Consider the following 15,243-nt stretch of genomic DNA (forward strand, 5'->3'; position numbering starts at 1 on the left):
CGCCCTGGTGACCTTCTGGGTAGCACAGGCCGAAGGCGGGCGGGCAGCAGGAAGGCAGGGTGCCGGCCCCCCAGGACTCGTCTTCCAGGGCACCATCCTCCTGGTGCCCCTGTGACCATCAGCTCCAGCGTCCCCACAGCCCAGCTCTAAGAAGTCATGCAGAAAGCCCGGGGCACACGAGGCGAGGAGGCGGGCACGAGGGCACCCCCGAGCCCCGGGGTGCCCCCGAAGAGGGCCAAGGTGGGGGCCGGCGGAGGTGCCGTGATGGGGGCACCAGTCTTCCTGCGGCCCCTGAAGGACGCGGCTGTGTTTGTGGGCAGTGACTTGCGGCTGCGGGTGGTGGTGAGTGGGACGCCCCAGCCCAGCCTCAGCTGGTTCCGTGATGGGCAACTCCTGCCCCCACCAGCCCCTGAGCCCAGCTGTCTGCGGCTGCGGAGCTGCAGGGCGCAGGACGCCGGCGTTTACAGCTGCAGGGCCCAGAATGAGCGGGGCCAGGCCTGCTGTGAGGCTGTTGTCACAGTGCTGGAGGTCCCAGGTAATGGGGAGGTGGCGGCTGGGTGGGTGATCAGAGATAGAGAAGGGCTTCCCCTGGCCACGTGGGTTCATCCAGACTTCTTCCCAGGTGCTCTGGCTTCTCAGCTGCGCTGATCCAGAAGTACCCACCAAGAGGAAAGTACAGGGAAAGGGGTGCCAAGGTAGAGAAGCTCCCCACAGGAAGGTCAGAGGTCAAGGGTCAGCATTGGGTAAGCAAAGCCTGAGCCCCACTCAGGCCTCTCTGGGAATTTCATAGTGGACACCCTCCTAGTTTCCCTGTAGCAAAAGGCCCCCTGTGGAAAATCGTCTTCATCAGCTCCAGTAACTTAGACTTAAGAATCCTGACCAGCCCAACAGGGCTAAGGGAGGGAGCCAGCCCTCCTGGTCCCCCTGAAGTATTGAGAGGATGGGTCAGAGGTCCTGGCAGTCTGTTGCTGGGGCAGGTTGGTGTGCTCGGCACCAGGCTGGTTGGAAGAGGCCAGTGGGTGGACAAGTATGAGTAAATAGGGTTCAGGGCGTCAGGAGGTGGAGCTAGGGCTAGGGGCTCCCAAGCGTGCGTGGAGGTGAGTGCCTGAGAATCCACATGTCAGCCTGTGCATGAGCTTGTGCATATGTGTGTGGGCTGTGGAGGGGTCTGGCGGTATAAGCAGCGGAGGGATGGGGTTTGCGGAGTTGGTGTGGAAAGCCTACGGGCCGTATCTAGCTGAAGTTCAGAGGGCGTGGAAGGGGATGCTCAGGCAGGTCCTTGGGACCCTGCCCTGTGGGCAGAGAGTGCCAGGTTCCTGTGTGAAGGGACAGACGGTAGTCCAAGGCAGGAGTAGAGGGGACTGAGGCTGGGCCTGGTGTTCGGGGTCCTGCTGGGGCTGGTGTGGGTGCCTGGCCAGGGCCAATTCTCCTTGGGTCCATGTTTGCTCTTCCTTTTTGACCTCCTCAGCCCCTAAGCCAGCCAATTTTTCTCTAGGCCGAAGGCAGAGCCTCAGGCTGACTGAAACAGAATTCTGAGGAAATAGAGTGCTGCTAGGGGAGAAGGCAAAGAGTTTGGGGGTCACTGAGTATGTCCTGGGCAATTTTCAAGAGGGAATTCTCAATCCATCTGGGTGGTATCGTGTAGGGTACATCCTTGGGGACTGAGGAGGAGGCATAGGGATGAAGCTGGAGGGGAAAGACGACTCTCAGGTGCAGCCAAGTCAGGAGATGGAGCAGGGGCTCAGCCTCCCTCTGCCAGCATCTCCCCTCTCCCAGCCCCACCATGCCCCCCCCACCCCAACAATCTTCAACAACCGGTCCAAGGCTGGCTTCTCTTGGTTGGCTTTGTAATTGGCTAGATAAAGGCTTTCCCGGCTGGTGTTGGAGGATGAGGCCCATTCTGGCAGCCCTCTGAGCTGGGGAAGGATCGGACCTCTTAGGAATCTTAGCTCTGGTCCCGTAAGGGGGCTGAAAACAGAACATAAATCGAAGGGCATGATAGACAGATTGATGCGAATACAGCACAGTGGAGTGTGAGATATTAGGGATGGAAAAGGAAGTGCTGAGGAAGGAGCGTGGTGGTCACAAGGTTTGTTTCGAGTTAGAAAGGACCACAGAGAACCACAGCTCCAGACGCTTCCTTTTACAGGTGACTTCACTGTGGCCCAGAGCACAGGGAGATCTGCCCAAAGGCACACAGCTAGTTATGGCTGCCCCAGAATTAAGAACCCAATCCTCCTGGCTTTGACTCTGGAAGCTCTTTACTACTCAAAGAGTTCTGGAGGAAGGAGAGAGAAAGGGAAGGTGAGCTGTCCATTGTATGGAACGTATCCCAGGACTGGCCTGTCTGAACACAAGAGCCTCCTAGCCTGCCTAGGTCCCCCAATGGCGTGGAGTGACGGTACTGTCTCCTCAGCCCCTCTGTAACCTGGGTGGTATGGCAGGCAGAGCTGAAGCCTGGTTGGGCATACTAGATGGAGGTCAAGGGGCCAGTCTCCAGGCTGCTCTGGTAGAACAGCATGTGGGAAAGGAAAAGAACCTGGGTGCCGTGGCACTGGACTTGGGGCCTTTTGACAGTCATGTTAAAACACGAAGAGGGTTGGGCTTCAGCACATCACGTTTAAGAACTTTTTCCTACCGGTTAAATCTTTACCCCAAGAGCAGCCTTATTATTATTAATTGGTAGTAATTTATAATAGTGTTAATAGCTAGTATGTTACTGTGTGGCAATATGTTATCATCTCCTTGGACATATTTAGGTCCCACAGCAACTCTGGGGAAACTGAGGTGCAGCGGAATGAAATGACATGTCCTGCTATATAGATAGTAGGTGGCAGAGCAGGGATGGAAACCTCAGTCTGTCCTACTGCAAAGAACCATGCGCTTAACTGTTACACACCCCCCACATGATTTGGGGGAGAGAAGGGCTTTGTTTTGGTGATGTTGGGGGACTGACCAGGTGAATCTGGCTTCCTCCTCCTATTGCCATCCCCCCACCAGTCCCTGCCCAATGATAGGTACTGGTCAGGGACAGCTGGGCAAGCAGCTCAGCATTGCTCAGACTCACTCACGGAAAACTTTCTTGGTTGCGATCAACAGTGGGAGGACTTCAGGGTTCTCGAGGAAGCTCAGCCAGGACCTGGCTGCAGAGGGAAGGAGGCAGTTTCCTGGCTGGGACCGCTGTCTGGCTCGGCAAGGGGTGATGCTAAGGTTCCTGGCACTCCTGAAGCCTGAGATGTGAATTCAAGGATGCAGGGAGACTGGCATGGATGGGGGAGGCTGGGGCCCTGAGAAGACAAGTGGACTGCAGGCTGGAGAGTTTGAAAGATGGGAAACAGGAAGGTGGGTTTAGGGTGTAGAAACGAGGAAAGAATAGGAACAGTGAAGATAGCAGAAACACAGGATACCTGTAGTATCTCATTTCATTATTTAATCACCTAACCCCAAGGTTACATATAAGAAAACTGAGGTTCAAAATGGGAGTTTACCCAACATCACATGGCTAGTGCGGCGGCAGAGCCAGATCTGAAAGCCTCTGGGTCTAGGTCCACATTGCCTGTCCTCAGAAAGAGAAGTGTGCAAAAACTAAGGATCTGTAATCATAACCATCCTTCTGCCAATATCCCCGAAGTCATCGTCTGGCCCGGTCTCCGAGACAGGCAGGCTTTCTTCTCTTTCAGAACACCAGGCTCACACCGGCATGGGCTGAGGAGCCCTATGCAAATCAAGTGACCAGAGTAAATGCCACCCTCAAAGCTTGGGGCATGTGGCTGTAGGGGAAGGCCTGCAGTAAAGGACAGAAGGGTAAGGACAGGGCACAGTCCAGACGGAGCAAGCTGACGATTCTCACCATGTTACTTTGAAGTTTCATAGCCGGGGTCTGGAAGACTCTGGTGTCAATCAGAAGGGCCAAAGGTCAACAGATGGTAGTGAACCATGCGGATATTTGAAATCATGGAGAGGTTAGGGATAGGGAGAGAGGGCCGGTTTAGACAAGGGAAAGGTGGGGAATATACCAGAACCTGTGCTGAGGTATATTCTTCGGTGATTATCTTTTCCACCTGGAATTTGGGAATCTGGATGAAAAGCCAGGAGGGAACTAGTATGGAGCTGGGGATGGGCATGGAGAGTGTCACCATTCATTCATGCGGAGTCCTATTCAGGAGAGGAGGAGCGGCCAGAGTGGAAGCAGTGAGATCTCGGAGGAAAGAAAGAGAAAAGCAGAGAGGCCCCAAAGCATCCAAAGCCCAAGTGGGAGAACTTTCTTAAAGCAAGGCAGGTCCCCCCAGGAAGATCCTAAGTAGAATGCAAGTTGGTCACTTCTCCAGCTGTTTCTTGGAAAAGGTCTGGGTCACGACAGAGAAGAGAGAAAGGCTAGATGAATGAGCTGCTCTGGGAAGATTTACTATCCCCATCCCCACCACCCCTCTTCCTCTCCACACCCAGCTCTGCCACCCCCTCCCGTGTTTATTGAGTGCCTACTGTGCGCCAGTCTCTGTTTCAGTGCCTGGGGGAGGGGGTAAAGACCAAAATTCCTGTCCTCCTAAAGATTACATTCTAGTGAGGAAAGACAGAAACATGCAATAAACATAAGCAAAAAATATATAGTGTGTCAGAAATACAGAGCAGGGTAAGCAAGAGGAAGGAAGGGAGAACATGAACCTGGGCAGGAAAGAGAGGGGGCAAAGAGGAGGGGAGCAGGTGTACCTGGCTCAGAGGAGGGTCTGCATGAGAGATCAGGTATGCCATGATGACCTGGGTTGTCTCTGGAAGGGGAAATGCTGGCAGTGCAGAAATTAGAAGTCTGGGTTTGGGGAAATGGCAGGGGGACACAGCAGCATAGCCAAAGAGGACAAATGGAGCAATCTGGGGCCCACCCTGAGAGCATGCCCCAGAGCGCACTTGTGGGGGTGAGCAGAGCAGGCCCAGAGCAGGAACACAGAATCCCACGGGCCTCTCCTCGGCCCAGCTGTCCCATCACTCACGCCCATTGCCCATTGGTTATTTTTGCTATGGAATGTGCCAGCCCCTCAGATTCTCCTGGGGAACAGGGGCTCAAGTTACCCCTTCTCCTCACTCAGCTCCCCCATCTGTGAATGGGTGTGTTTGGGGGTAGGCAGGGAAAGAGCCTGTGGGCATCTAGGGTCTCTAGCTGGAACTGATATGGACACACATGTGTACCCTCTCAGTGCACGTCCCCACGCATGTGTCTGTACATGAAACATTTGTCTCTGGGGGTCTGGGACACAGGACCGCCTGCATGTACCCAGAATGTATAAGACATGACCATAAACTTTAAAATAAAGGGAACGCAAACTCAAATAACTTCAGGAGCCAAGTAGAAACTGATAATAAGCAAGGTGCTGTTGTCAGTGGCTGAACTTGAGCATGCCTGCCTCACCTAAAATATTGTGCAGGCTGAATAAAACTCATGAGTTTGGCTCTATATTTATTTTGGACCCATGCTTTCAAGAAATAGTTAGGGAACCCACGGACCAATCCGCATGTGAGGCTTTATGATATAGTGGTCACTGAACTCAGTCACAGTGCGTGGGTTAGAATCCTGGACCTCCCAGTTATTGGTTGTGTCACCTTGGGCAAGTAATCTCTCTGTGCCTCAGTCTCCCCCGTTGTGAGGATTAAATGAGTTTATTCATATAAAGTGTTTAACATGGACAGTACGCACTAAGCATGCAATAAGTGCTAGTGATAATGATTTAGTAGTCACATCTCAGAAACCAGGAGTAGCACTATTTGTGTGTGCTGGGATGGGAATTTGGATCTGGAGGACACGTGGAGACACACAACCTGTGTGGCTTTGGCTAAGTGATAGGACTTCTCTGAGTTTCAAGCTCACAGGGTTGTTGTGAATGAGGTAACATGTACAAAGCGCCTGGTACTAGCACATGCTTAAGAAACATATAATGATTGTTTGGGTTAGGGGTAGAGTTTTGTATAGGCAAAGTGTACATGGTGTTAAATGGGAGGAGGATGAAGGAAGTTGGCGTGAGCAAGAAAGTGGGTCCTATTTGTGAATAATAGAGTACCTCTGGGCACTTGAGCGTGCGTGCACGTGCGCGTGCGCCAGGCTACAGGGACGGAATACCTACCATCAAGAAATTCGAATGCCCTTTCTAGCTTTCCTGAGAAACCTGGGGATTTTCATAGTCTGAGGCCCTGTTAGCACGTAGCCCCCATCCACGAGGACCCTTGCCAAGAGTACCACCTAGGCGCCCCTACCCGGCGCTATGGCCTGCAGAGTGTTCCAGCCACGGCAAGTTGGGTACCTACCGCCTGGCACAGGGTCCATGTGCACATGTTTGTGGAGTGAGCAAGTCGAGATGCGGCTGACCTTCCAGTGGCCCCGCGGGAGGCGGGAGGGGTGGCGTTGCGGTCGCGTTGGGCTGCCAATGAGAGACTGGCCCGATTTCTCATGGGGCCACTGTACCCCTTTCTGTGCCTCAGTTTCCCTATGTGCCCAGCGTCCGGGAGGCAGATGCAAGGTGGAGGTGCGGGGAGGCAGGTGATAGCTGCCCCAGGGGAGCAGGGCAGGGAAAGGGGCGCCAGGTGGGGTGCCATCTGGCGGGGGAGGGGCAGGCTCTGGGCGCCGCCGCCTTCCCCCTGCCTGGGCTCCAGTGGCCCGGAGGCTCCTTCCGCCACCAGAGCCGGCTCCCGCCCGCCCCCGGATCGCCCCCGGCCCCGCCTCCGACTCCGCCCCGCCCCCGCCCGTCCCCTCCTCGCCCGGACGCTCGCCCGGCCCCCTCCCCCGCCATGAAGAAGCTGTGGGTGAAGAAGCGTTTCCAGGTGAGGGCTCCGGGGGCGGGAGGCGCCGGGAGGGGGCAGGAAGGGCTGGGAGCCCTGGAGGGAGGGCGGGTCACCACGGCTGGGCCCGGGGGAGGGGGCTCTGGAGCCGCGCCCGCCTCACCCCGGCCGCGGTGGCCGCTAGCCGGGCGCGCTGCGGAGGGCTCCCTATCTGCGATCTGAGCGCACAGCTTCCCCCCACCCCTCCCTGCGCGGAAGGGCAGACCCTCCCCATCAGCCGCAGTTCCCCCGACCACCCGGGGAGGTCCCTGCGCAGCCTTCGGCGTGGAGTGTACACTGGCTTCTTAACCACTTGGCTTCATTTTCTCTCGCCTCTGGCCAACCCGGGCCCTGGCCCCCGCCTGGCTTTCCTCCGCTCCCCACCCTGGAGCCTTCCATCTTCCGGAGCTCCTGAAAGCCAGGCACAGGGATCCTCGCCGAGCTCAATAAATTCCCCAAGCCCTGCTCTGTCCTCTGCCTACCCGGGCCTCCTTCTTGAATTCTTGCGGTTCTGGCCCTTTGGGGGACCTTGCCCTCTGCCCCCATCACCCTCCCCTCCCGCTTGACACCTATTTCAGGTGTCTGTCTTCCTCTCAGCAGGAATCTGTGTCCTCATCCCTCCATCTCCCAGTCATCCAAGCAACCCCCCCATCTCTTCCGTCACATCAGTCAGCCCCGTATCGGGTCTCCTCGCCTCTGTCTCTGGGGGTGTCACACAGGTTCCCAGTCCTGTGAGTCTCTGTCCCAGCGTTTGACCTGCAGCCTTGCTGTCCTCTCCTTCCTCCTCTGCTCCTCCCTAGAGCCAAGCTGAGCTCTAGCTGGGAGGGCTGACACGCAAGGAAGAGTGGAGACATTCCCTACAGGGAAGCTAGTCACCCTGGATCTCTGTCCACTCCCCACCCCCCACCCACTGGCCCCTGGAATGAGTTTCTGTTTGATATAGATGTTTGGACAGGATGTATAGGGACATCACCAGTGAGCCTTCCCCTCAACAACTCATTCTGGCTTTTCTTTTTCAGAAAACCGGCCACTCCCGCCGGGCCTTTGGCCGCCTCACCCATGGTGCGTGGACCGTGGGCTTCTCGCCCTAGCCCATGCCTCCTTCTTTTCGTCCATGTCCCTTCATGAGGCACCCAGGCCCTGAAGACAGCCCATGAGATGTGGGCCCCCCCACACCCATACTCACCCACCCACCCAAGAAGGCCCCCATGTGCCCTGCAGCTGAGAGAGGACCTAGCAAAGGGAAATGGGGGGCTCACTACACATCCCACCATAGGCTGTTCTCCATCCATGGGGCCAAGCGGAGATGAGCTCACTGCCATGCTTTGGCCACCAGTACATGGCTCCTTCTTGTCATGACACTCATAGAGAAACTGAGGCACAGAACCTGATAGAATCTGGGAACATTAAAAATAAGCCCAGGAAACTTTGCTCCTAGCCTAACCACTGGGCATTTTTGAGGACCATTCAGCAGTAAAAGAGAGGTATGGGGAGAAGCGTTCCTGTCACATTCTGATGCAGAATAGGTGGGGGGTGATTTGCAAGGAGGGGTCAAAGCACAATGCAAATATTATAATAGTGGATGGGCCTGCCCCCCCCCATTGGGGCCCTGGGTCTGTGGCAGGGCTGAGCACCAGCAGTGTGTGTGTGTGTGTGTGTGTGTGTGTGTGTACACATACGTACGTGTGTGTGGTCAGTGAGTACACCAGTAAAAGTGCCAAGAGTACAGAATAACACGTAGTTGGAATAACCAGCCAGAGCATGTGGGCTCCCCAGATCTGGGCACATTGGGAGCCTGCAAGTAGTCAAGAATGAGAGAGCTTTCCCCATCTCAGGTGTCTCCCTCCCCCACCCTGTCCCCACAGGGCATCTCTGGGCACTGGGAACCCTCATACCCACTCTGTTCTCCTGCCCATCATGCCCTACCCCACAAACGCTCTGATAACAGTCTGTCCATGTCTCTCTCCTGCTGCTCCTATGGAAGCGAAGTTTTCCGCTCCTGCAGAAAGCAAAGTTACGGTAGGAAACTGGCTCCTGCCCGAGCCCTCCACTCCCCCCTCTTCCCTGCCCAAGCCAGCCTCTCCTCACCCTGCCTTAGCCGCACCCTGATGAGTTCCGGATGGTTTGGGGTTAGAGGGCAGGCTGGCCCTGCGGTTGGTCGAGTGTCCTGACTGTACAACTCTGAGGTGACTCCCCTTTGTTCCTGGGGTACTGGAACCCAGCATTTAGAGCCTTGGAGCCTAGGACCTTGTTATTTGGGGGGCTGCACAGGAACTTAAGCAACCAGTGACAGGGGAGGAAGGACTGGGGCTGAGTCCTTAGTAATCCATAAAGTGTCTGGGAGGAGGATGAGAGGGAGTGGAGGGCACTACCAAGGAGGGAAGGGTGAGTAGCCAGGGCCCCAGAGATGGAGCGAGAGAGTCGTAAGCAGCCCAGATTGGGCAGGGGGATGTGGGGAGCCAAAGAGGGGAGAAGGTAGGTGTCAGAAGGCCCATAGTGTGGTAAGACAGACTGCTGTGGGGGAGGTACGAGGTGACATGGGGAGAGTTGGAGTCCGAGAGAGGAGGGCCCTGCCCACACAGGCCCCTATTTCTCCAGACTCAGAGACTGCCGAGGACGACATCAGCGATGTGCAGGGAACTCAACACCTGGAGCTTCGGGATGATGGGACCTTCAGCACCCCCACGGGTGAGCTCTCTGGAATGCTCAAAGAGCAGGTGGCAGGCCTCCCACAAGGGGCACCTGGGCTTCATTGTGCTCCTTTTTCTAGGGGGCTCCGACACCCTGGTGGGCACCTCCCTGGACACACCTCCGACCTCCGTGACAGGCACCTCAGAGGAGCAAGTGAGCTGGTGGGGCAGCGGGCAGACGGTCCTGGAGCAGGAAGCGGGCAGCAGGGGTGGCACCCGCCGCCCCCCGGGCAGCCCAAGGCAAGCACAGACAACCGGGGCCTGGCCACGGCACCTGGGGGTGGAGCCGCTGGTACGGGCGTCTCGAGCTAATCTGGTGGGCGCAAGCTGGGGGTCAGAGGATAGCCTTTCGGTGGCCAGTGACCTGTATGACAGCGCATTCAGTCTGTACAGAGGACGGGCGCTCTCGATCCACGTGTAAGTAATGGCCTCACGTGGGCCTGCACTCTCCCACCTCACCATGTTGTCCTGCACTGCCCTTCACCGCTCCATCAGCCTCCACCCCCATCTCCAGGGCACCATCCACCCCGCTGCACTTCTCCACCCCCCATTGCTTCCACTTCTGGCCCCAGCTACTCACTCTATCTTCCCACACTGCACCATCCTCCTGTGCCATCACCACCCACACCCTCCCACTCCCACTGTCCTGGTCACCGTGCCATCTCCATGGTCTTGTGGACCCCTCTGTGCTTTCCTCCTTTCCTCCAAGGTCTCCATTTTCCCAGGGGCCCTCTCCCACCTCGACCATTCAGGCTCCAGTTGTCCCCAGGATTCCCCCCCTCAGGGGCCCCCTCCGTGCCTGCTGTCTCAGCAGCTGCTGCCTTTTCATCTCTCTGCACATTCCTGTTCCCATGTGGGCCTTTTTCTGGGAGGAACGGAACCACAGCAGCTCCCGGGAGAGCAGGCGTGAGCAAGGGAGCAAGAGCGCAACCAGGAGAGAGAAGAGAGCGAGGTGGTCAGAGGGCAGATGGGGCCAGGGGCCTGGGAAAGCAGGAGGAAGTGGGGTGTGGGGGAGGCAAGGGCACGGAGCAGGGAGGGATGGAGACAGGGAGCTGGGGTGGAGGCAGAGGGCTTGGAATGATGGAGGCTGGAGCCTGGGATGATCTTGTGGGCAATGCCTGAGAATGGGGCTGAAGGTTGTCCTGCTAGGGGGGCGGTGAGGAGAGATGTTGGAATAAGGCATTGGAGCCATTTTTGGAGATTTAGGGACTGGCAGATACAGGAGGGAGTGCTGTGATAGAAGGGAATGGCTGATGATAGAGGTATTGGGGGGTATTTGGGGACCTGAGAGGGGGACTGATTTGTGTGGGGGTGTGGGGGAGGTACCATCATGGATGGGAAGGAAGGAGTCTGGTGCAGGGAGGCTGCTTTGAGGGTGGTTGGAGTGGTTTAGTGGTGGGCAGGGTAGAAGTCTGGGCAGGGGCAGGAGAGGCTCCCTTGCTTTATCTGGTTGGCATTAGCCAGGTGCTCCTATGCCCTAGACTTGCCTTTTTCTTCCCTGTCTGTCTTTGCCAGGCCCCAGCGGGAGCCTGGAGTTGCTATGGCAACTTCGGAGGAACCCATTTCCTTAGTGATGTCTGTGGTACAGAGGCTGGCCTGGAGCTCAAAACTGCCTGCAAGAGGCCTCCTCTGCTCTGATTTATTTCTCTCCATGCCTCACCCAGTTCCCTGAGTCCATTCCTCAGGGACTCTGCTATCCCTCCCCCAAAGTAGACTCTGCCTCCCTGCAGGTGGCTGGCTATGGTTCCACTCTCTCAGGGTATATGGGTGGCTGTGTCCCGGCCCCTGCCCCCAATGTCAAAGGTGGGGTATGCAGTGGGGGTGGCTGACTCACGTAGTCTAAAGCATCCTTATACTCAGGCACCCCTAGGACTTTTCCTTGTGACCAGTACCCTATTTCTCCTTGCTTCTGTGCCCCCAGAATCACAGACATTTTGGAGGGAACAAGGGCTCAGGAGTCAGACTTCCTGGGTTTCAGACCTAGCACCAACCATTTCCTAGCTGTCTCACCTTGATATGGCACTTTACCTCTTTAAGCCTCAGTTTCTTCATCTGTAAATGGACCTAATGACAGTTCCTACCTCAAAGCATTGCTAGGATTAAGTGCTCAGTGCATTTAAAGCATTTAGTACATGCCTGACACGCAATAAGTACTCAGTGAGCCATTCCACAACTTTTTATTAAGCTCTCTCTAATGTATCAGGTGTGATGCTGACATCTCAGATTCCTTTTCTTGCTAATCTTTACGTTTGATGTGCCCTGGAAGGGTCAAGATGGGAGAAACTGAGGTCCAGCTCTTAGGCCTCAAATCTCTGTAGGTGAGAGGGGCACGCTGGGCTGACCAGCTCTTCCTACCTCCTCTCCCACACTCCCAATTCCAGCCCACGCAGTAGTTATTTCTGAGCTGAGTTATTTCTGAGCGTACCCCTTTGGGGAGCTTCTGTGCTTCTCAGGAGACTTCCAAAGACTCAGGTAACTTTCCCAGGGACGGGACAAAGTCAAAGGCTTAGACTGGGGGCAGATTGATCAATGAGAACGGGGATGTGGGTGCCCTGATCTCCCACCCCAGGGACCCCAGCTACTGCGTGCTGGGTCCTGTCCACACTGGTGAGGGACTCAGGTCTGGGTTGGTGCTAGGTAAGCCCAGGGATGGGGCACTGCTTCCAGAAAGAAGGCTCTGAAGGCTGGAGCCTGTTCTTCTGGGGCTGCTGTGAAGGGGATATGTCCTGTTGAGGATGGGCAGGGCTGTGGGGGCCAGCTGGGGGCCGGAATGAGTGGGAGGCTACATTCCTGAGAGGGCCCCTCCCCATTCAACCCTTCCGCCTTCCTTCACCACTTCATCCTTTGGATCCTAAGCCTCATTCTTTTCTCTCCTACCGCTAAGTTCTGTTTCTGCTATTTCCCAGCTTCCATGGCTGGAGGGAGGGGGCTGGCCCCAGCCCCTGGGGCTGAGTCTGTACCTGGACAGAGCCACTAGCCCGGTGTTCTGGTGCTAGAGCCACCACCTCTCCCCAGCACCTGCTCTGGCTGTGCCTTCTCTTTGCGGGGAGGGGGCGGAGGTCTGGCCCATGTCACCTCCAAGCCTTCCCAGCATGCCCCACTGCCCAACTCCTGTCTCCTGAAGGTCTAGCAGGAGAGCCCCCCTGAATCTTCTACCCTCTTCGTCTCGGTTCCTCAGCAGCGTCCCTCAGAGCGGATTGCACAGGGAGGAGCCCGACCTTCAGCCTCAGCCGGCCAGCGAAGCCCCACGTCGCCCGACCCTACCGCCTCCCTCCAAATCCGCGCTGCTGCCTCCACCGTCCCCTCGGGTGGGTAAGCGGCCCCCGCCGGGGCCCAGCACTCAGCCCCCCGCCACCCCTACGTCGCCCCACCGGCGTACTCAGGAGCTGGTGCTGCCCGAAGGCACCACCGCCGAAGAGAAGCGAGGGAAGAAGGCCAAGTCGTCGGGGCCTTCTCTAGCGGGCACGGCTGAGTCCCGGCCCCAGACGCCACTGAGCGAGGCCTCGGGCCGCCTGTCGGCGCAGGGCCGCTCGCCGCGGCTGGTGCGCGCCAGCTCCCGCATCCTGGACAAGCTACAGTTCTTTGAGGAGCGACGGCGCAGCCTGGAGCGCAGCGACTCGCCGCCGGCACCCTTGCGGCCTTGGGTGCCCCTGCGCAAGGCCCGCTCGCTGGAGCAGCCCAAGTCCCAGGGCGACGCGCCATGGGGCTCGCCCGGGGCCTCACAGGAGGAGCTGCGGGCGCCGGCGGGCAGTGTGGCCGAGCGGCGCCGCCTGTTCCAGCAGAAGGCAGCCTCGCTGGATGAGCGCACGCGGCAGCGCAGCCCGGCCTCCGACCTCGAGCTGCGCTTCGCCCAGGAGCTGGGCCGCATCCGCCGCTCCACGTCGCGGGAGGAGCTGGTGCGCTCACACGAGTCACTGCGCGCCACGCTGCAGCGCGCCCCTTCTCCTCGAGAGCCTGGCGAACCCCCGCTCTTCTCCCAGCCCTCCACCCCCAAGACCTCGCGGGCCGTGAGCCCTGCCGCCGCCCAGCCGCCGCCTCCGATCGTCGCTGGGAGGCCCGGGGACGAGCCGGGGAGGCCCCGGAGCCGCGGACCGGCGGGCAGGACAGAGCTGGGGGAAGGCCCGCAGCAGGAGGTTAGGCGCCGGGACCAATTCCCGCTGACCCGGGGCAGAGCCATCCAGGAGTGTCGGAGCCCAGTGCCGGCCCCCGCCCCAGCCGATACCCCCGAAGGCAGGACGAAAGCTCCCCCGGGTCGGAAGCGGGAGCCCCCGGCTCAGGCCGTGCGCTTCCTACCATGGGCCACGCCGGGCCAGGAGGGCGCTGCTGTGCCCCAGACCTTGGAGAAGAACAGGGCGGGGCCTGAGGCCGAGAAGAGGCTGCGCCGAGGGCCTGAGGAGGACGGTCCCTGGGGGCCCTGGGACCGCCGAGGGGGCCGCAGCCAGGGGAGAGGTCGCAGGGCCCGGCCCACCTCGCCTGAACTTGGTAAGGCCTGAGGAACTGCTGGGACATGGGTGAGAGGGCCTTTGGGGTGAGGGAGGCTGGTAGGCAGTTGCGAGGGTATGGTTTCCCAGGGAGGGTGTGGACCCCAGCTCAAGTTTGAGTGAAGGGTTGTGAAGGTCGCTGTGCTAAAAGCTGCCTGCTGGTGAGGCAGAATGTGTTTTGATGGAGGCTGTGTGGAGCCAAGATGTGAGCAAAGACCCCCAAGCCCAGATCCCTGCCATAGGCCCCCTGTGTCCAGTGGCCTTCTAGTCTATAGGGTCAAGGACCTAACTGATGGAGGACACTGGTGGAGATCTAAAGAGCTCCTCCACAGCCCACTCCTCTGTGGGGGAAGAAATGGAAGCCTGTCTTAATAAATAATTTGTCAGGTTCCTGTTACAGGCAAGCTTTGGACCAGCCAACTCTCATCTCTGCCTTCCCCATCCTGGCACCATCCCCTGACCCATCCCTCGCCACTAAGATCTGACCCAGCCTCCCCGTCTATGTTCCTCGTTCCCATCCTTGAATCTCTGCATCCCTGAGGTGACTGGTCACATGCCAGCCTCTGTGTTGTCTCCCCATCTTCCTGTGGGTGATGGCCAATAGCCAGAATGCCTCTTCCCCTAACTCTGCTCATCCTGAACATCAACTTGGTGCCCACTCCTGGAGCAAGGCAGAGGAAGCCATCCTTCACTTGCTGCCAGCCCCTGCTGCTTCCCCAGGCCAGATGCCCCACCAGCTGTTTCTAGGAGACCCTGTCAGTGTCTCTTTCATTGCACTCACCATCCTGTATTTTCCTTCAGCAGAATTACTTTATTTTTCATGTAAGTATTGCCACCTCAAAACCTTTAGAAATGATTAGACTCCTGTCCATCATCCTACTAGCCACCATTATTGCAGCCATGTCCCAGGCATTGTGTTAACTGGGCCCTTAGGGGTGTTAATTTAATCTGTACGTCAGCTCTGCAAGATGTTGGGTGTTATTTATCAGCTCCATCGTACAGATAACAAAACTGAGGTGCAGAGAGGTTATCTAATTTGCCCAAGGTTGTGTAGCTAGAAGACAGCATAATTGGGACTCTCACTACTCTTTTGGCACTCTGCTTTATCTAGTTTATAGAACATCAGTGTTGGAAAATACCCAGAGAGATCTCTGTGTGTACAAGCGTCCCGTAAGCAGTGTCCACATCTTATTTTGTGTTGTATTCTGGGTGCCAAACAGAGCTTTGTATGTAGTCAGTGCAGTACAGTGTTACTGTTTAGTGAATGGACA

At 57.4% G+C, this 15,243-nt stretch overlaps 1 protein-coding gene across 16 annotated transcripts in view; it reads left to right on the plus strand.

Moving 5' to 3' along the window:
- The window catches only part of SPEG (striated muscle enriched protein kinase), a 55,711-nt gene continuing 40,468 nt past the window's right edge, over positions 1 to 15,243 (plus strand). For 2 of the 16 annotated variants that reach the window (XM_074313813.1, XM_074313850.1), the window contains exons 1-6: positions 6,722 to 6,804; positions 7,821 to 7,863; positions 8,791 to 8,820; positions 9,400 to 9,489; positions 9,572 to 9,731; positions 12,670 to 13,973. In XM_074313813.1, the coding sequence (XP_074169914.1) occupies positions 6,772 to 6,804; positions 7,821 to 7,863; positions 8,791 to 8,820; positions 9,400 to 9,489; positions 9,572 to 9,731; positions 12,670 to 13,973 (1,660 nt within the window). In that variant the 5' untranslated portion in view covers positions 6,722 to 6,771. The other 14 variants (XR_012489842.1, XM_074313839.1, XM_074313806.1 and 11 more) reach the window with 13 other exon arrangements.

This window comes from Rhinolophus sinicus, linkage group LG01, assembly GCF_036562045.2.
Source record: "Rhinolophus sinicus isolate RSC01 linkage group LG01, ASM3656204v1, whole genome shotgun sequence".
Taxonomy (NCBI): domain Eukaryota; kingdom Metazoa; phylum Chordata; class Mammalia; order Chiroptera; family Rhinolophidae; genus Rhinolophus; species Rhinolophus sinicus.